The following is a 20,871-nucleotide window of genomic DNA, read 5'->3' as shown; positions in this document are numbered from 1 at the left end:
TTGGGCTGATAACTTGGGCTGCTGGGCAGGTATCCACCGTTCCATTCCCTGGAACGGAGGATGAACGCCACAATATTCCCATTAGCAGAAGACAAAATGCAAATGGAAATGTTGGAAAATCTTATTGAGTCTATGTACTTTATTGAGAAATATAAAGTAGATGGAGTCTATCCATTTATTTTAGTTCTATTTTTTAACTGTGAAATGTGGTTCCTAAAGGAATATGTCTTTTGTTGTTTTGGATGTATTTTTTTTGGCGGGAGAGCTAAGAACGAAAGGTTGGGAGGGAAATGAGGGACGAGGAACCAAACACTAATATGGAGGGGTAGGTGGACAAGGGAAAATATTGCGTGTATGTTATTTCTAAGGTATGGGCAGTGTTTCTAATGCTCCTTGATTACAGCAGTAGTGGTGGCTCTTGGGGAGGCGGGATGGCATTAGCTGATGCCATTGTAAGATAAATAGCAGTTTTGCTAAAAGTATGTACTGTGCACTAGATTGTTAATAGATAATGAGTAGGAATAGGTGTTGGAGCTGTGCAAGGGAAATTCTGAAGTTGAACGTTCCTAGATAGGTAGAAAATGCAGTTCTGAACTGTCCGTGAAGCAGAGATCTTATCGTGAAGTGCAGACGGGTTCTCGGACACGTCATCATGCCGCACGCCAGCGTATGATCATGTGGCACTGTCCGGAAGGTCCGCTATGTAGTCAGATGTTCGTAGACGTCTATGGATGCAAAACTAGTTGAATTAGTTGCAAAAAGTGTATAGAAGTGTTAAAAATGATTCCAGAAGGTGGGAAATGGCAGAGTTTTAAGGTGACAGTTTGTAAATGGGACACAAATATTACTATATTGGGTAAGTATGATATTAGAAAGTTATAGGAAAATAGCATGCATTGGTAAAAACCCATGAAATACACTGAAAAAACTTTGTTAAAGGGGCGTTATGGTTAAGTTGCACTAATAAAAACCTCTGAAATTCAATGAAAACACTTTGTTAAAGGGACTTTATGGTTAAGTTGCACTTATAAAAACCTATGAAATTCAATGAAAAAACTTTAAGGGGACGTTATGGTTAAGTTGCACTAATAAAAACCTTTGCAATTCACTGAAAAAATGTTGTTAAAGGGACGTTATGGTTATGTTGGACTAATAAAAACCTATGAAATTCAATGAAAAAACGTTGTTAAAGGCGCGTTATGGTTACAATTAAAACCGAAAACCCCTATAATTTGCCAGTTATGGTAAGCTAAACAACCTTAACCCGCGCCACCATCGTGCACTACTAAGAATAACACCCATGACATCAAAGATGACATCACAAATATGATTGATGACATCATTGATGACATCACATGCCTAGCCCTTCTTTTTTTGTTCAATAATATATCTAGGCAAGGTGAGTTTATTCACTGACAGTCAAAAACTTAAAATTCAAAAGGTATTACATTTGCAGACGTTGTTATTCGCACATGTTCTTACAGTACTTTTCTTAGAATTCAATCGCATTTTATGATATACATACATAGGGGAAGAAGCAAGGCCTGAAACACAGCAATCATTTCTATGGATAAGATAATCATGATGGTTATACACAGTGGCTCATGATACTGCCTCTCGTTTACTTACTTTACTCTCCCTGTATAAGCCCCATATTTGTATACATTGTGGTCTCTTAATGTTTTGTGTGTAGTAGTACAAGCATGTAGTAAGTGATGCATTATTGTGCTAATGTCTTCAATGAGATTTGTGATGGTATCTTTGATGTCATGGGTGTTAGTTGTTGCAGTTCACACTGCTGGCGTGAGTTATGGTTGCTTAACTTACCATAACTGGTGAATTTCGGGGGGGTTTCGGTTTTAAGTGTAACCATAACGTCCCTGTAACAACTTTTTCTATTGAATTTCATAGGTCTTTGCTAGTGCGTCTTAACCATAATGTCCCTTTAACAACGTGTTTTCAGAGAGTACGGACTGGAAAGTATGAAGTCCGGAACGTCACTACTATGTAGTAAGCACACTGAAGTTTGTCTACTAACTGCATAGGTGCTGCAGTAAAAAATAGTAGAAAAGCATAATATTTCATTTATTACGGAGCAATGGCAAGCACCTTATAGTGGCTGGAAGAAAATTCCCCTCATGACGCAATTACTTCCACTACTAACCCCATTGGTACACACAGTACTGTGAAGCGTAAATTATGTAATATATATTGCTATATGTACAGAAAACACATTTTCTTTTCTGTGAGAGAACATATTGGAAAGTAAAGCAAGGCAGCAAAAGTGACAACCCTTCCACAACAGCATACGACCATAGCAAAGGAAATAAACTCTGTGCATAGCAAACAGGACAAGCTGGAAGCCAAATTGGAAACATTGGTGAACAATTGTGCCGGCAGAAAGGTTGTGTACAAGGGTGTATTATTTACAAAATGAATCAGCTCCAGAAGACCTGCATGTGTACCCCTTCCCCATGTCAAATGGTGCCATCCCCTAAAAATCTGTGTGATGGGAGACGTAAAGTTGATACCTCAATGTCTTCCTCCCCTCACAACCAACTTGAGGAAATCCCCAATTCCCCACAATAAGTATCCACTTATGCTACTGCTTCCCTTTGCTAATGGTGTGTATGAATGTGTACAAGTAAACGTTAATAAGTGAAAGGTTGTTGCATGTATATGTAATATGTTTTTTTTTTTAAATGCTGTTCTCACTCAGCGGCACACAGTCCTCGTTGGAATGACCGCAATTAAAGAAAAGGTAGGTGTCCTACCAACACTGCATTTGCCAGGCCTATCCACAATGACAATGGAAGCATCCGTACAACGCCAGCACGCTCTGCATGTCCGCATGTTGTCCTCGACCTATGATGACATGTGAGAGGAGACATTTGGTCATTGTACAAGTACACACATGTGTACCTGTTCCTCTATGTCCTGGTAACACTGCCACTGTGCAACATATGCAAATGAACGTTAATTAGGTTGCAGTGCCCAACCACGGCCTACAGGTACCTATACAAATAAACATCCCACCTGTAATAGCCTATAAACAGCCAGTGTCTCCCAAAATGCTTGGCACACGTATTGCACCCTATTATTCAGTATAGAAGTGTCAACAGTATGAACATACGCACAGCGTATTCTGCCCAAAATGCGTCCTGCGGACAGCAGTTCAATAGGAGAGCAGTGGCGACGTCACTATGCGACCCCACCCACATTGCGCCTGGGCCCTTATTTTGTTGACACGATCCGGACCCATCGACAGCGGCAAAGTACAGTGTTGAGGAATGTAGGTAGTGTTTTTCGGAAGGTACACGCTTACAAACAAACCACAATGGGCCGTTGTACATGTATTTAGGTTTTTGAACAATGTAGACCTGTTTTCCGGGTCTATGCTCTCCACAGCAGCCCTACAAAAGGCCACACCCCAGAGCTCTGCAATCTGTTTGCAGCTTTTCAGAACACAGTAGCAGGCCACACAGGTTTGGCGTGTAAGTGATGTTGGACCAAATGGGCTGTGCCACATTGCATTTGCAAGTAAATGCAACCATGTCAGGCTGGCTCATTATGCACAGTAATATAGAAAATTAAGAACAGCCCTTCCTGTGACCTACATCCGCAGGTGTGATAGTCCCCACTGTCCCAATGTCATGAGTAGCAAGCTGAAACCGGGAGTATGTGCACATGTGTTTCCCCAAGGATGGCGGGCGCCATGCCCCAATAAAACAGAAACATTCCATCTTCCCTTTCTACTGTCTTCTTTCCAGTACAACGTCATTGCGTACTGTTAAAAAGTTGCACACACATCCATCAATAATGTTGAAGAGCTCCCCATGTGACAGTATCAGTTCTGTACAACAGTCCTCTGCGTACATACCACGCCCAGACATGTTATTGTGTAATCCCTCTGCCTCCACAGTCCCTTTTCCATTACTGCCATCCTGAAGGTTCACGGATGTGGCTTTCGTGCTGCGTGCTGGCATGGGGGAATAAATTGCAACCAGGGTAGGGGGAGTTCGTTGTAAAAGGCAGCTCTCAAAAGAGCTTTTTTTTGTAGATGTTTCTAGAGAAACACCTTTTTTTCGGTTTTGATTCGACTTTTTTGTTTTTGTGCTCACATTGTTACAGTAAACTCTTCAGCGCATCCTGTAGACGAGCAAAGAAAACTGCATTACCAATGGACAACAACAAAATGCCATTTGCTTGGAACAACTCCGCATTTCCACAACTGATGGGGTCATTGTTGCAGAAGAAAATCCCATGAACGGACAAAAAGTATACATGCTTCTGTTGATGAGACCCCTTCTGACCTCTAACTGGCAAAAGCAATCATTGGAATAGTTGATGCAGAGTCAAAAATGGATTACTGCCGTGGGTGTGCCGTAGGCCATGCACCCAATAGCCTAGTCCTTGAACACACCCACCGCAACGTAATGCCACCATGCATGTCACCATGTCACCAACTACGACAATCCACATACACACCACTGCCACCAGCACTCCTACCCAAACTGTGCACTGCCATGGACCTATGCAGTAATAAATTGCCACAGTTACCATAATGTAGAAAGAAAATACTGTCTCCTGCACACCTGTGCACTTCCATTCACATACTATGGGCGTACCCACTTCCATTCACAAAGTACTGTGTCACTGGCAACCTACCCACATACTGTTCGCAACATTGGCCCTACTTCAACCAATCTGCACACACCACACTATGAAAGCACCACCCTCGACCGGATGCAGAGTCAGACTTGAGTGCATGCTCTACAGCCTACGGCCTTTGGCCATGCACCCAGTAGTCTAATCCTTCAACAGACCCACTGCTACTTCATGCACCCATGCATGCCACCATGTTCCCAACTACCGCAATCCATCCGCAGAGCAAAGCCACCCATGCTCCCACCCAACCTATGTCATGTGCAATTCACTACCCTCCTGAAAGTCACCTGCCACCACTCACCATGGAAAGAGGTCACTGCAAACAGGTCACGGGACAGCTATCAGGTCATTATGACAGCTGCCTCCAATCACCACACAAAGTAGTCACCTGTCTAGGTACCCGCAAAGTGGCGCAACACGCACTAATACTGCAGGCATTCCTCCGTCTTCTTCCACCTATTTATATATGTCACATGAACCACTTCTCATTACCTCACCCTTTTCCTCCATTCTTGCCTCCAACACATGGCATACGGTATATTTTCCAGACCCTTACGCCGGCGCAATGTCCTCCGATACACCATGGCGGCATTAGCCAAAGAATGTTGACGCACAGCATGCTTCCCTCCAGCCAACCACCGGCTGCGTCCAAAGTTCTCCGACAGCACGCTGTTCCACAAGCCAATGACACTTCTGTCCGTGGAGTGAACAGGGAAATGGGTCCTATTTCACATTCTTTCACAGATGCCTTAATATCATAATATGTTTTTGCACCATCAGCGGCCTTTTCCAAATTCCGCTGCACAAATGCAAACGCATGTTTTAAGTGCTTCCTCAATTCTTCCACATACTCATGAATTGTGGATGCATTTACAAGGACTTGTTAATTTGTTTTATAAAGTAAGTGTTGTGGCAGAACCATTTTCCTTCCTGTCAGAGTTGACCTGATGGCCATAAGTACCAACGAGAGCCGCAAATCCCAACTAGAACCTGCTTCATCTACAATCTTTTTCAACATATCAACTATTGATCTGTAATACCTTTCCAACAGGAGGGCCGGTAAGAAATGTGTAGTTTTCTCTTGACACCCAAAATGTGCCAAATTTTTGTCATTAATGCACTAGTGAAATGACTTCCACGGTCTGACTCTATTCTTTGAGGTAAACCAAATCTTGATAAAATATGATTTACCAGTAAAGTGGCTGTGGTTTGTGCATTGCAATCCGGGGCTGGAATGCATTCCACCCATTTGGACATTAGACAAGTTACTGTTAACATGTACCTGTTTCCCCTCGCTGATCCTTTTACACTCACGACATAGTCAATTTGTAAATCAGACCATTGGAGTGTCAAACCCCTTTTCATCAATGGTGCTCTATGAGTAGGTGCCACAGGTTGAAATTGTGAACACACTAAACACCCTCTTGTGTAGAGATCAACATCTTGGGACATGTGTGGCCAATAAGCATAATCTTTTAAAATGTCCAAAGTTTTTTGTGAACCTCTGTGTCCTGCAGTTATGGCGTTGTGGGCATGATGTAACATCATCCCCGAAACGACAAAGGAACTACCCATTGAATTTGACCTGTCACTGATTCTTTAACCATCAGTCTATCTTGTAATCTAATTTTCTTTTTGTTTTTTAGTAACACCCTCAATTCCTCTTTCCATTTGCAGTTCTCGTCAGTCAGAGAATTTTGTTCTACATCTAACAAATGGTTATAAAATAGGCCTAAAATCAGTCTTCCTTTTGTGCTCTGATCAGGCCCTGATCTGGAGTATCAAAACTACATTGTGCCGCAGGCTGCTCAACTGCTTTTGGAGTTTTGGAGCGTGTTGTCTCATCTACATGTATCTCACCAAGCAGGTGTTCAATAGGAAATAACTCCCCCATTACAGCTCCAATTTTGGCTAACTGATCTGCCTTGTCATTCCCTTCTTTGTCTTCACCTAGTGTTTTCAAATGACGAGATATTTTCCTCCAATGGAATCTAAGATCATTTTATGACACAAGCTTGTCTATGGCTTGAATCATCTTGCCATGTTTAAGTGGCTTCTTTTTATAGGTGAGCATGCTTTTCATTTTGACATTGCTGACATACATTGATCAGTGAATCGTATTTCTACGAAGAAATCCTGTTTTTCTATTGGATTTGCCAAACGGTTTATAGTAAAAGTTTTGAATACATAGTTTCGAAATGCAATACTTTCAAAACAAAAGGATCGAGAAAAACTAAAATTTGAATGCATTTTTCTTTTCTTTTTTGTGTGGGGGGAGCTCCCTCCAAACCCCTGTTTTTTGGGAAAAAAACATACATTTTTCCTATACGAAATACAAAAATAAAAAATACATTAAAAAAAATCATTCAAATTATTTTTTTTCGATCCTTTTGCTTCGAAATTATTGCATTTCGGAACTATGTATTCCAAACTTTGACTGGACACCATGCCAAACATGGTGCTTTCATTCAACACTCGTTTAGCCTGGATACTACTTTACTTTGTTCTTTTTTCCATTTCCAGGCTACACCCTGCTTCAACAATCTCATTAAAGGTTGTGTAATCTCTGCATAATTCTCAATACATTTCCTGTTGTAACCTGCCATTCCTAACAAACTTTAAACTTTTCAGATTAGTGGGATCTTTTAGTTTATGTATCACCTCCACTTTTTTCTTTTGCAGGTTTAACCCATGCTCTGTCACTTCATGACCTAGGAAGTTTAATTTTTTTTACACCATTTTGCTTTCTGCAAAGATACTTTTGGCGCAGCCTTCTGTAGCTGACTAAACACATGTCTAACCTCATTGAAGTTGCTTTTCAGATCTTTGTTTTTGATTAGCACATCCTCCACATAAACTATCACCCCCCTTTCAGCTGCATTAAGGAGTGCCTTGCTCAGGAAAATCCCAAACTCACTCCCACTATTGACATACCCAAAAAGTGTCCGGGACCATGCATATTGTGATTTGTCAAAAGAAAGTGCAAATACATTCTGAATATCTTTAGCTAGTGGTACACACCAGTATCCAGTTGTAAGGTCTAATGTGGTGAACACCTTTGACCCGTGAACCTGTGTGAGACCCTGATAAATAAATGCAAGGGGCCACCTTGAGCCAGGTACCTTTTTGTTTAAATCTCGTAGGTCTGCACACAAGCGCCATTAGGCTTTAGCACACCAAATATAGGGGTATTTGTACTATGAATAGCCTAATGATTCCTCTAGATTCTAAATGATTGATTATTTCAGCTAGTGATTCCAAACACGCCAGGGGTAACCTATATTGTTGCACAAATACCAGCTCCCTACCATATCCTTCTGGTAAGGTGGTAACATGCAAATCTGGTAACCCACAATTATATGCATCTTTGGCAAAACCTGTTTGAATTCCAGAAATATTTTTCTCAATTGGTCTTTCTCCTCTTCACTAGTGCAAGCATCTGCAGACTGAATTTGCTCTTCTACCATTTTAGATAACTCTGGGAAGTCCTCCAAAGGAGGAACCTCTGTACTTCCCTCTAATCATGTGGCAGTATCTCTTTGGTGGGTTGCTACACTAAAATATTTTGGAACAAAAAAACTTCATTTAAATATGCTGCTTTTCTCTTTTAGATTCACTTAATTTAAATAGAATGAAATCATCTTGATGACAGCACACACTCAGCTCTTAAGGATACACAGACTGATTGCTTTAGGCTTAGAATCCAAAGATTTTGGCAACTCACCCTGTGCAGTCACATAGCTTTCAGGAATGTTCCCAATCACTGCATTACTGGACGCAGCAGTGTAATAAGATTTCTGTATTGCCATTCCTGTTGCTGAATTCTCTTCCAAACAAATGTCTTGGCACCCTGTATTGTCCACCAAGATCTGAATGGGTCCATCCCCAATCTCTATCAATGGTGTACATTTGGATTCTAACCCTTGCTGCCTCATGGATTCATTTAGGCATACAAATGTATCAGAACCTTTAATCTGTTGTCCCTTTCTGTATTTTAATGCTACTGTAACTTGTCTGGTGAATGCGGGAATGGCAACATCCCTTTTTACCTGCAATTCAACTGCATATGGTGCTATTTAGGTGCAATGATAAGCTTGTCTTTTGTCTTCAAATTCAGGTGCGGCCCCACCTAACCGGGACCAAAACTTTTGATTTAGGAAGTCCAAACCCATATACATTTGGTGCATGATGTCATTTCCCAAATAACATTTCTTTTGCGTCCCACTCACGATCCACACATTGCGATGAATACTTTTAGGACCAATTGTAATCTTTAACATGCATCTTCCTACAATTCCTTGTCCTGGCTCTGGATCATCTAGGCCAAAAATGTGTTGATTCTTTATTCTGAACTTTACTTTGGGATCTCCTCCCTGTCAATTATTAGCTGGAGTACCTTTTCATTAATGAAACTTCTTTCATGTTCAAGTACTAACGTGTCTTCTATCATTTCATGATGCCCATCCATGTAAATAGGAATTCATGACTGCCCATCTCTGATGTGTATTTCTGAAAGGGTTGAACAATCTGCTTTTGTTTATCTACCTCTGGAGTGACATTTGGTTTGCATTTCTCTTCATTTTGATAAAAACGCAATGTGTTTTCATCTGTTTCTGCTTGCCATTTTTTCTTGGGGTCCAAATACATCTCCAACGACTGCTTCTCTTTTTCTCCGCGCATTTCATCCTGACCCATGAGAATGACAGTGATGCTGGGCACATAGCCATTCTGAAGATATACTTCTACCGCACTTTCTGATTTAGCAATGATATGGTATTCTTTTACACTGTTGTTTTGTGTCTTTATTTTCTTAGGCCTCAATGTTTTTGTTTTAGCTAAGGACCACAATACTCCATTTACCCCATCAATGAGGGGCGACAACCTCTTCAGGCAATTCGACCCTATGTGAAAGGGTATTTCATTGATGGATGTGATCAACACTTCCTGTCTCATCCGATGCTACCCTGTCTTTATGTGACACCTTCAATAGGTATTTCCACCCCATTGAAATTGTGCAGAGGGCCTTTGTTTTTCCTCACCTTTATGTGATTTTGTGGGGATCTCCCTTGATACTCTTTACTAGTTCTTTTGACATTATCGTTGCTTGGGCACCTGTATCAATCATTGCAAATGCATTACACTTTTCTTCAATAGTGATAGGAGCAAAGTATCTGTCTTCAACCTCTTCTAGTACCCATTAAACATGTACATTTTTGCTGATTTCAGACTTATCTTCTTAGCTCTTTTTTACTCTTTGCTAGGCAAATGGGCATGTGAAATGACATTTTTCCCTCCTTTTTTCCCACTTCATTTTGAATTTCTTTATCTATTCTCCTGGGTTCAGAATCCATTTGGAGTGTAGTCACTGACTGCCCCTCTGACTTGGGACCACCAGTGCTCACACTGCTACCTTTGGACTGGATATTTTCGCAAGTGTCACATGACCGCCTGTCAACTTCTGGCGCATGGCACTTATTTGTGTTTTGCATGGTGCCTGTCATTTCTGTCTCTTGCAATATCTGTTATTTCAAAATGCTCCTCAGTTGATTCACTTTCACCCTCCTTTTGAGCTACAGTGTTCTCTGTGTGGAGCTCAACAGTATTCTGATTATCAAGTGAGGATACTCTAACTGTTGATCCTAACTCTTCGTCTTGTGTTTTATTTTCACATTGGATGCTCTTTTTAAATTCTTGATTTTCAAAAGAGTTTTTAATGGGAAAATCCCATTGAAAAACATTATGTAAATCAGGCTTTACGCGTTTTTACAAGCTCTTGGTATACAGCAGGAATATTGATGGGATTAACATGAAACCCTGATCAGCTGCAGAGTTAAATGTGAATTTGGGGGTTAGCTGCCCATTGCGCCCACAACACGACTCAACAGTTGTGCCCTCCTGTACCCTTTTTCAAATGTATATGATCAGTTGGTGATTAGTTGAGGTTTACACTAATTTCTCCCACAGCTACTATATGTTACTCAGGTCAAAAGCCCCTGTGAATTCCATGAATGCAAGACACTGCTGGTGGTTCCATTGCTCAGTGTATTTGTGAATCAGAGAATGTAAAATAAGTGCAAGCTCAATTTCTCAGAGACCTGGCCTGAAGCCACCTGGCAAGGGAGACATGATGCTTCCTCTTCTAACAAACACGTCATGTAATTCAGTAGAATTGCTGGGAAGGTTTGCCTCTCAAAGTAGAAAGTTACAATATCAGATTCTTAAACATTGCTTAATCCCAGATGCTTCCTGCTTCTAGGATTAGTGTTAATAGACGCAATTATTACCGATTGAACAATGCTCACTTTAGGAATCTTGTAATTGTATGTCGAGTCGGCCCTGATGAGATTCGTACAGAGACTAGTGCTTACACTGTGAGCAATTCACCCAGTGAGACTGATTGGTCTGTAATATTTAGCTTCCCATGTCTAGCTTCTTTGTGGAACCAGGCTTGACTTCTTCAGTGATGCTGGTAGGGTCGTATATTTCAAGGAAATCTGTAAACTTAACTTCAAAATGACGGCTCACCAATTTAAATGTGGTTTGAAAAATTGATTGGGAAGACGTTTTGGGCCTTTTGTCCTTTGATCTCTGAGTGTTTGCACTTCCTATATATGGAATATCCTGTGTGCATACTGAGGTTGGATTTCATTTCCTGCATTTGGCTGGTTTGACCTGTATTAAAATTATACCTCATATTGCTTCCGGTTTACAGACGGTAATCTTGCAATGGCTAAACCAAGATGGTATGTGATTTTGCACTCTAAGCCAACCTACTGGCGACCTCCACCCTCTGCTACTGTTGACCATGCAGCATTGCTTTCGGTTCTCTCACTGCTTTTTCTTCTTTGGCATTGCTACCTACCATATGCTTTTTTCCTTCTCCTGTAAGGGCTAATATGTCTATTTTGTTTCTCTCATTCTCCTTGTAGGATCCCTGTTCCCAGACTATGCTTCAGTTCTTTTATTTTTTCAAATTCTGCACATCCTGCATCAATCCATGCTATGTTTATATTTTTTTCCGTGTGAACCATCCCAGGTGTTTTTTGCTTGAGTAGTAACTTCTGTTTCCCTGAATGTAACACATTTGACTGCACTCCTCTACTTGCATCTCGAAAAGGATATGCTCCGGGTGTATTGTCAGCAGTCCTGTTCACACGGTCTTGACATTAAAATTTAATTTTTGATGGTGTCCATTGTATTTTCCTGATTCCTATAGGTTCACCCTATTTACATTATTACTTCTAAATGATCAATGTTAAGGGTTTCGATTTCTTCGTTCTGGATTTCACATTGCTACTTTTCTACCTCTCGTTGGATGGCTAAGGTACCTGTATGGTATTATATATGCTGTCATACTTCTGTGACAAGCTGAACATTGCCAGACACATTGGAAGAAAGAACAGAGTTACTTAAAGAGAAGCATTTCCCCTCGAAAGTCACATGGTTTTGGGTGTTCCTTCAGCACATCCAATGTAAACCTCAGGCGAGGCAAATTCCTGTACATTTTGTCTATTGTTCTTGTTGAATATTCCAGATTCGGTCTCCCAATCACTCTCTAGAGGTCACAAATGTGCTCCTCCTCTATTGGCCATTTTCCCCATTTCACATTAAAATTGCTCTGAAGATTTTTGGGGCGTTTTAATTTTGTTCTTTTTCAAATTGAAAATTGTATTATCTATTGCTTGTTGGAGTTGTTAAAAATCTATGACTTCAGGTGCATGTGTGCATACGTTTTATATGAGTGCAGCACTTGGAGTCTGCTGGTTTTATATCTGATATGTGAATATCAGGTGATTGTCTCTCATGTTGCACACATTAACATCCTTGGTAACATCCACAGTTAAGCGATAACAAGTGAGCTCTGTAATGGGCTGATGGCCCAATAAAACCCAGAGTAAAGTCATTCCCTTACTAATGTCCCTATTTAGGACATGCTTCACATATGGCCCCCTGTGAAGTAATAGCCCAAATAAATTCACTTGGGTAGTGCTGGTCATAGTGACCCCGCTAGTTAAGGGGTGGCTTCAGTATCATCCCTAGAGAAATAATCCCAAAAAAGGAGTAGTGAATCCAAGGTTTGCTCAACTCCAACAATTATGTATGACATTCATCAAAGTAGGTTGAGGTCTACCTCAGGCTTTACCAATGTCGCTGTGAGGCACTGGACCAAGGCACTGTGATGGCATTCTAGATGGAGGGAGAGACCCCAGGAGTACAGACTGAGTACTGACTGAAAAGCTGGCCGGTGGGTCGAGTAGCAACCAATAATATATAAGGGAGGAACCCCCCAAAGTGTGGAAAAGGGCACAAGGCACAAAGATAAGATAAGCTGGGATGACCTTCCCATTGAAAAAAAAGATGAGATAACTAGTAAGGGTAAAGAAAGGGTAAAAAAGCAACTGGACTATTGTAAGGCTGAGGAAATCCTTGACAACTGTTTGGGGCACCCTTGATAAAACAGACCAGAGATAAAGAGGAAAACCCACCCGATACAGATGAGTCCTGTTCTTGTGTCCATTTGAGTTGAACATTTCCATGGTTTTTGTCTTGTATCCACTGAAGCATACAAAATACTAGATTTTAAAATAAACATATTTTCACTGTGAAAATATGTATATTGTTCCTCCCTCTTTTGACAGCAATACTCTCCGTAAGATGGTCCGCGTAACACTGGTGAAGTGCCCATACTAGTATGCATGTACAAGTGAGTTGAATGCTTTTTCTCCTCCTTGTGGAAGAATTAAGCATCAATAAGGCAAATATCATTATATGTTTTACAGCGCAGTGTGATGCAACTGAATCTGTTCAACTCTTTAGAATATATTCAATGAAGCAACTTTCTAAGGTCCTTTATTCTAATGTAATGCCTTATGAATTCAATTGTAAATCCATGCTCACTTGTGTGTTGGTTCATGTAATATTAATTCAACAAAATCTATAAATAACCTTTAACCATTGTATTTAAACATTTTTATTTAGATGCATTTACATAGCACTCTGTCCCATATTTGTTTTTTGAACAACATGTTTCCAGTAAGAACTCTTCATCAAGTGCTCTGTGGATAATAACATCAACACTGGCCCTAAAAAATCATGTGCCGGCCTGAAAAGTAATGGATGGAACCTACTGAATCAATCATAATCACTGGCATCGCTCTGGGAACCCTCCAACCTGTTGTTTTGTATCCCAATGAGTTAGCCTTTCAACAGTCTCACAAGATTGTATCATCTGTTGAAATGAAATACACATTTTTATGAATGAGAACTAAGCAATCCATTACATTGTGGAATATGCTTCTATTTGTGCAGCACGTGGCCCTCCCTGGGTATCCTCGGAAGAAAATATTTGTATTTTTTAGCCCCATCTATTCTAAGCCCACTACAATAACAATAAACAAAGTAAAATCCTTACTTGTTTGTAATTCCAGTCCACTGATTCAAGTTCTGGTTCTTCTCCACTATCTCATTTTCTTTAGATAGTTTCATAAAATGATCCCTTCATTCATTCACAAACGATCAATCAATGATAATACATGCCATATCCACAATGCCTTTCTTTGCATACGTGGTGCTCTACAATCTCCTACCTGATGTTTTTCAGTGGTTTTGAGAACTTGACCATTTAATTGTTAAAGGTGGTTGAATATTTTTTGTCCTGATGTCAGGTTTACCAAACGGCCATTTTAGGATGTGCATAGCAAGGTGAGTTGAAAATGCTGCACAATTATGTAACATTATTTGTGTGCGCTTTCTGGGATGTAGAACTTAATTGCCTATTTTGCACCAGCTAAAATGCAAGCAATGGTACAGAGCAGTGTTGAGTTTCTTTGACTTTCAGAACTTCTCCCTGTATTAGCAGTTTCTTTTAAATATGTCTGCCTTTTGTATGGAAACAGACGGGTGAAGGAATAATTTTGAACGCTATAGCATATAAATGCAATTTTTAGGATGTTTAGGAAATAAATTAGTGGCAGTTAATAGCTAGATTAGGTTGAAGTAACATTGCGTGTAGAAATGGAAAATTGGCCCTTGATTTAAATGTCAATTAAATTAGGGATCATATTTGAATAAGGGACATTTGAAAGATCCTTAATAAATCTATTAGAAAGAGCTCAGTGACTTGGGTTGCACCGCCGCCCAATGTCAATCGCATTCTGTGTTGGTCTTTTATTGCTATAATATGGTCCTGGCATATTGGGGCTGATGCACCCTTATTATCCCCCAATGAAATAACAGATTTACAATTCCTTGTAAAGTGTCAGATTAGATTACTAGTAAAGTGTCAGATTAGATTACTAGTAAAGTGGCAGATTAGATTACTAGTAAAGTGGCAGATAAGGCAACTTTGGGATGTTGAAGTTCAAAAAATTCTGTGTTACTGATTCAAATAGTATTTTCCATATAGTAGTAGTTCTGTAATAAATCAGTTTGTGCTTTATTGCTTCAAAACTATTTTTATATGCATAAAGTTGGTATTTCACTAATAATCTCTTAGTGAGGAAACAGTCAACATGTTAATGCAGCTTAGACTTAATTGCCAATGCATTTCGGAGTTTCCTCCTTCATCAGGGCGAGTCATATATAGTGCAATAAAACCATCAACATTACGTATGTAAATGAAAGTAAATCACATACCACATTCAATTGTTGTCAAATGTCGCCAAAGTGTATGTATAGGAAAAGAAAAAGATAATGACGTGAATTAGCAACGTATAATTAAAGACGAATCAGTGAAAAGTGGTAGAGGGCTTCCAATTACCTATTTAGCAGTTGACTGAGTGAAATGAAGAAGAATTCATGTGAATGCGAGAATCTCCTAAAATCTGTGCTTCCAGACTCGTAACTGTCAGCTCCTGATAAGATTCATTTGAAACATCATCATTTTTGGATGATGACCCTAATATAATGTTTATACTGAGTGTGAACTTAAAGGTAATATGACTAACATTGTGGTGCCCACTCATTTCTAGTTTGGATAAAGCAACTTTCCCATTTCCACTTCTGAATCCTGCACTACCTACCATTAGTACATGTATTAACTGTAGTGTCTAGTAGACTGGTGGGAGGTCGGGGAGGATCGCTCAGGGGCAACACGCTTGCCTTGGAAGAAGACGATGCGGAGCAACGCAGGTTTGATCCCTGGGTCCGCGCTTAGACAACCTCTGGGTATCAAGCGCGTTATAAATAACCAGTTAAATTTAAATTAAAATTAGAGCCAAACGGGTCCCTACAATAGTGCAAGGCTTGTCACAAAGCAGCGGATAATGCCAGCAAATCTGAGGCATTTGTAATATTGCAGTGCCAGTATTTTAGTGTTCCTGCGACATACCCACCCTGTGTATGCCATTCACAATTCCATATTTACCAGCTGCCAATATCTCAGGCATGCTTGCTTCCCTAGATGGCTGCAGACCTGGTTTACCTGGTGACCGGAGGCTGTGGGTTCCTGGGGGAGCGAATCGTGGAGCTGCTGACCAAAGAGGACTACATTAGTGAAGTCCGCGCCTTCAGTGTGGTGGAGAGTGAGAACGTGAAAGCTTTCGCCACAGGTAAGCAATCAACATTAACATTAAGCATTCAGCTCTTAATAACCTGCTGTAAATGAAGCAGGCCTGTAATGGTGCTTCTCATGGAGTACAAGTGTCCTAACAGCACTGTATTCTACACTGGCGTGATATTGAATTGCTCCCTAGCTGGGCAGATGAGAACTGCATGAAAATCACCTATAGAGAGAGCCTTGTTCACCTGTAGATAGACACCATGTATCCTTACCTTTAACAAAGCTATCCTGTTGGGAGGATTCAGGGTTTATTCAATTCCGACTAATATGCCTTTTGCAAGGACTCTCCCATTTATGGCAAGGTACTGGATGTATTATCCAAACAGTCAAGTGTATTTAGTAAAAAGATGGACCTCCTAACGTTAGTAGAGAAGTGGTGCCTTGTGCTGATTGTTGATTATAAGTGCTGGTTCCTGATACGCGTTGTCTTTGTAGCAGAAGGTTGGGAAAGGATTACTCTGTCTTGCTTCCTCTGCTGGGAACTAAAGCCAAGGCGAGTAGCAACTGTCGAAGGCACTTTGAGAGTTGTTACCCCAGTTTCTACCTTCTGAGTGCCCAGGCGGGACACTCCATGGTGCCGAAAGGTGAAGAAGTGATAAATAACATCTACCTATTAGTTACCTCTGATATTGTGTAACCATATTTCCTTCTTACCCTTTAGGAAAGACTTGGGCAAACTCCTCTAATACAGTAAACATTAGAAACTGATTCCAATGAATATCCAATTTGTAAAGCTTTTTTATTTGGATATATAAAGGCTGCTAAATATCATGAACATCCCTACACAAGATGTATAACCGATAAGGTAATCGGTAGTTTTTGAGCTATGCATATCATATGATCTTTTTTAAAATTTTTATATCATTATCTGCCCCTCACCATTCGATGAGACTGTCAACCAATGTTCATCTGTCTTTGTCAAGATCGGTCTTGAAATAGGTTTTATCTTTGACATGACTTGCAATATCTCTAGGTAAAGGTATGTTAAAAGTAAGCATTATTTTGGAGTGGCTTGGGGACTGGTCGCATAATCCATCAGCACTTGAGCGGTTTGACATCACTGTGGTAGTTGGGTTGCGGTTTTACAACCTCTCTTTAAAGGCTCACCTGGTGCATCATCAGAAGCACCAGGGTGAATGGCAATAGACCATATGTAGACCGCAAAACAGCACTGTAAGTGCCTCCTGCATTAAGCCATTTTACACTCTGCAGCAAGTACCTCAAAGCAGATATTCTTAATTAATGACTGAAAACCTGATTTTGGCCGTTTGCCCCCTGTGCCTCCCCGGTCCCTCCTGACCTGTTTCCATGATTACTGAGGTGGGTTCCCAGCTCTAGACCCACCCCCGGGCCCTGATTGGCTGATTCTCCATCCAGCAACTCCTAGAGTTAGGCCCATGTGTGGCCACCCCACCACGCCACTTTACTTTGAAGGTGCAGGTGAGTGGTGCCCCAAGCATCTAGTGCTCCCATGTTACTTTGATGTACCTTTTTAAAATAGAAAACTTGCAGGCTGCTTGGCCCATGTGCCTCCCCGCTCCCTCCCGACCCGTTTCCCTGATTGCTGAAGGCGTGTTCCCGCCTCTAAACCCACCCCCATGCCATGATTGGCTGATTCTCCATCCAGCAACACCGAGGGTTAGGCCTGGTGTGTGGCCACCCTACCTCACCACTTTAGCTTGAATGTGTCGGTGAGTGGTGCCCTTAGCATCCAGAACCCTCATTTTGGTGGTATCCCTACAAAATATCCCCACCAAAAATATGGCCGTTTGTCTCGCCATAGGTGATATTTTTGGGAAGAATATTTTGTGGGAGCGGAGGTTGCGGGGGTGTCTCCCGCACATTTATAAATAAAGCAGGGGTTGCGGGGGTGTCCCTGCAGGGTCCATGGGTCAATATCGCCGCAAACATATGACGATATTTTTGTATTGCGCTATTTTTGCGGGGATATTAACACATGTTTAAACACCCCTGCAGGCTGCTTGCCCCCTGGGCCTCCTCAATCCCACCTGACCTGTTTCCATGATTGCCGTGGTGGGTTCCCAGCTCTAGACCCACCCCCAGGCCTTGACTGGCTGATTCTCAATCCAGCAACACCTAGAGTTAGGGCCTCATCACTTTAGCTTGAAGGCGCAGGTGAGTGGTGCCCTTAGCATCCAGTGCCCACATTTTGCTTTGCTGTACTTTTTTTTTAAACTCCCCTGCAGGCCGATTTCCCTTGTGCCTCCATGCTCCCTCCCAACCTGTTTCTGTGATTGCTGAGGCGTGTTGCCGCCTCTAGTCCCACCCCTGGGCTCTGATTGTCTGATTCTCCATCCAGCAACACCAAGGGTTAGACCCAGTGTGTGGCCACCCTACCTCACCACTTTAGCTTGAAGGCGCCAGTGAGTGGTGCCCTTAGCATCCAGAACCCTCGTTTTGTTTTTCTGTACCTTTTTTTAAAAAAAAACCCTGCAGGCTGCTTTCCCCCTGTGCTGACCCGCTCCCCCGACCCATTTCTGTGATTGCTGAGGTGTGGTCCCGCCTCTAGACCCACGCCCAGGCCCTGATTTGCTGATTCTCCATCCAGCAACACTGAGGGTTAGAACCCGGGTGTGGCCACCCCACCGCGCCACTTTAGCTTGAAGGTGAGTGGTGCCCTTAGCATCCAATGCCCCCATTTTGCTTTGCTGTACCTTTTTTTAAAAATGCCCATGCAGGCTGCTTTCCCTATGTCCCTCACTGCTCCCTCGTGACCAATTTCCGTGATTGCTGAGGTGGGTTGCCACCTCTAGACCCACCCCCGGGCCCTGATTGGCTGATTCTCCATCCAGCAACACCGAGGGTAAGACCCTGTGTGTGGCCACCCCACCTCACCACTTTAGCTTGAAGGCACAGGTGAGTGGTGCCCGTAGCATCCAGTGCCCCCATTTTGCTTTGCTGTACCTTCTTTTAAAACCCCCTGCAGGCCGCTTGCCACTTGTGCCTCCCCGCTCCCTCCCGACTTATTTCTGTGATTGCTGAGGTGTGTTCCCACCTCTAGACCCACGCCCGGGCCCTGATTGGCTATTTCTCCATCCAGCAACACCGAAGTTAGACCCGGTGTGTGGCCACCCAACCACGCTACTTTAGCTTGAAGGCGCAGATGAGTGGTGCCCTTAGAATCCAGTGCCCCCATTTTGCTATGCTGTACCTTCTTGTAAAACCCCCTGCAGGCTGCTTGCCCTCTTTGCCTCCCCGCTCCCTCCCGACCCATTTCCGTGATTGCCGAGGCGTGGAGACACCCCCACACCCGGATTGGCTGATTCTCCTTCCAGCAACACTGAGGGTTAGACTGTGTGTGTGGCCACCCCACCTCATCACTTTAGCTTGATAGCGCAGGTGAGTGGTGACCTTAGCATCCAGTGCCGCCATTCTGCTTTGCTGTACCTTTTTTTTTAAACACACTGCAGGCTGCATGCCCCCTTTGACTCCCCGCTCCCTCCCAACCCGTTTCTGTGGTTGACTAGGCGTAATCCCACCCCTGGCCCTGATTGGCCCAGAGCCATCAGAACACTCATCATGCTCGGGCAGCCCATTGCTGCTACTGTTGTGAAGGACCCAGAGGCACTGACAGATCCTGTAGAAGTGGCTCTTGATGGTGTCTGCAGGTGTCGGCAGGGCAAGCAGGAAACAGGCAGCCGTCAACCAGCATCAACAGACAAGGTAGACATTGTGCAAACAGTGAGGACATCTGTCTCAGTTCATCTTTAAAGCACACCACCACTCACACTCGCCATTATCACTAATTACTTCTCACTGGGAGCACGCAAGGCATCCTTCCGAAAAGCAAGTGCATCTCACCAATGGCTATACTGTACTTTTTCCCCACTATCAGGAAACTCAAATCTAGGTGTGTTTCATTGACTGCTATACTGGGAGACCTAGGCCTTTACCACTATCTAGGAAACTCAAATCTAGGTGTGTTTCATTGACTGCTATTCTGTGAAACCTAGTCCCTTTTCCCACTATCCAGGAAACTCGAATCTAGGTGTGTTTCACTCACTGGTGTACTGTGAGACCTAGGCCTTTCCCCCACTATCTAGGAAACTCAAGTGTGTTTCATTGACTGCTGCACTGTGAAACCTAGGCCTTTTTCCCACTATCCAGGAAACTCGAATTTAGGTGTGTTTCATTGACTGCTGTACTATGAGATGCAGGCCTTGTTCCCACTACATAGGAACCTCAAATATAGCTGTGTTTCATTGACTGCTATACTGTGAAACCTAGGCCTTTTTACCACCATCCAGGAAACTTGATTCTAGGTGTTTTTCATTGACTGCTGTTCTGTGAGACCTAGGACTTTTTCCCACTATCCAGGAAACTTGAATATAGGTGTATTTGGACTGAATCTTACACCTTAATACGTGTTACAGTGAAACCTGTAGTGGGATCTTGTTACATCTTAATACAGCAAAATATCCACAACCCTAGAGTTGTATCAAGCCTGGGACCTCCCTACTACCTCCCCAAGTCATTCCTATGACAGAATAAGAACACCCCAGTCAATCCCCCCACCAATAGCTCCCCACCACCACCACATCACTGGATTAACACCCACGTATCAAGTCACAACACCACCGAGATTACACTGTTAAACCTATAATCACAACGCAAGGAAGAAA

General features: G+C 42.2%; 1 protein-coding gene across 1 annotated transcript in view; it reads left to right on the top strand.

The window, feature by feature from the left end:
* The window catches only part of LOC138489657 (3 beta-hydroxysteroid dehydrogenase type 7-like), a 271,115-nt gene that overhangs the window by 114,786 nt on the left and 135,458 nt on the right, over window positions 1–20,871 (top strand). The window contains exon 2 of the mRNA XM_069617326.1: window positions 16,070–16,217. Within this exon, the coding sequence (XP_069473427.1) occupies window positions 16,070–16,217 (148 nt within the window). The remainder of the gene's footprint in view (window positions 1–16,069; window positions 16,218–20,871) is intronic.

The sequence above is a fragment of the Ambystoma mexicanum genome, chromosome 9 (genome assembly GCF_040938575.1).
Source record: "Ambystoma mexicanum isolate Mex_15411 chromosome 9, UKY_AmexF1_1, whole genome shotgun sequence".
Lineage (NCBI taxonomy): Eukaryota > Metazoa > Chordata > Amphibia > Caudata > Ambystomatidae > Ambystoma > Ambystoma mexicanum.
This window is presented reverse-complemented; position numbering and strand designations above follow the sequence as displayed.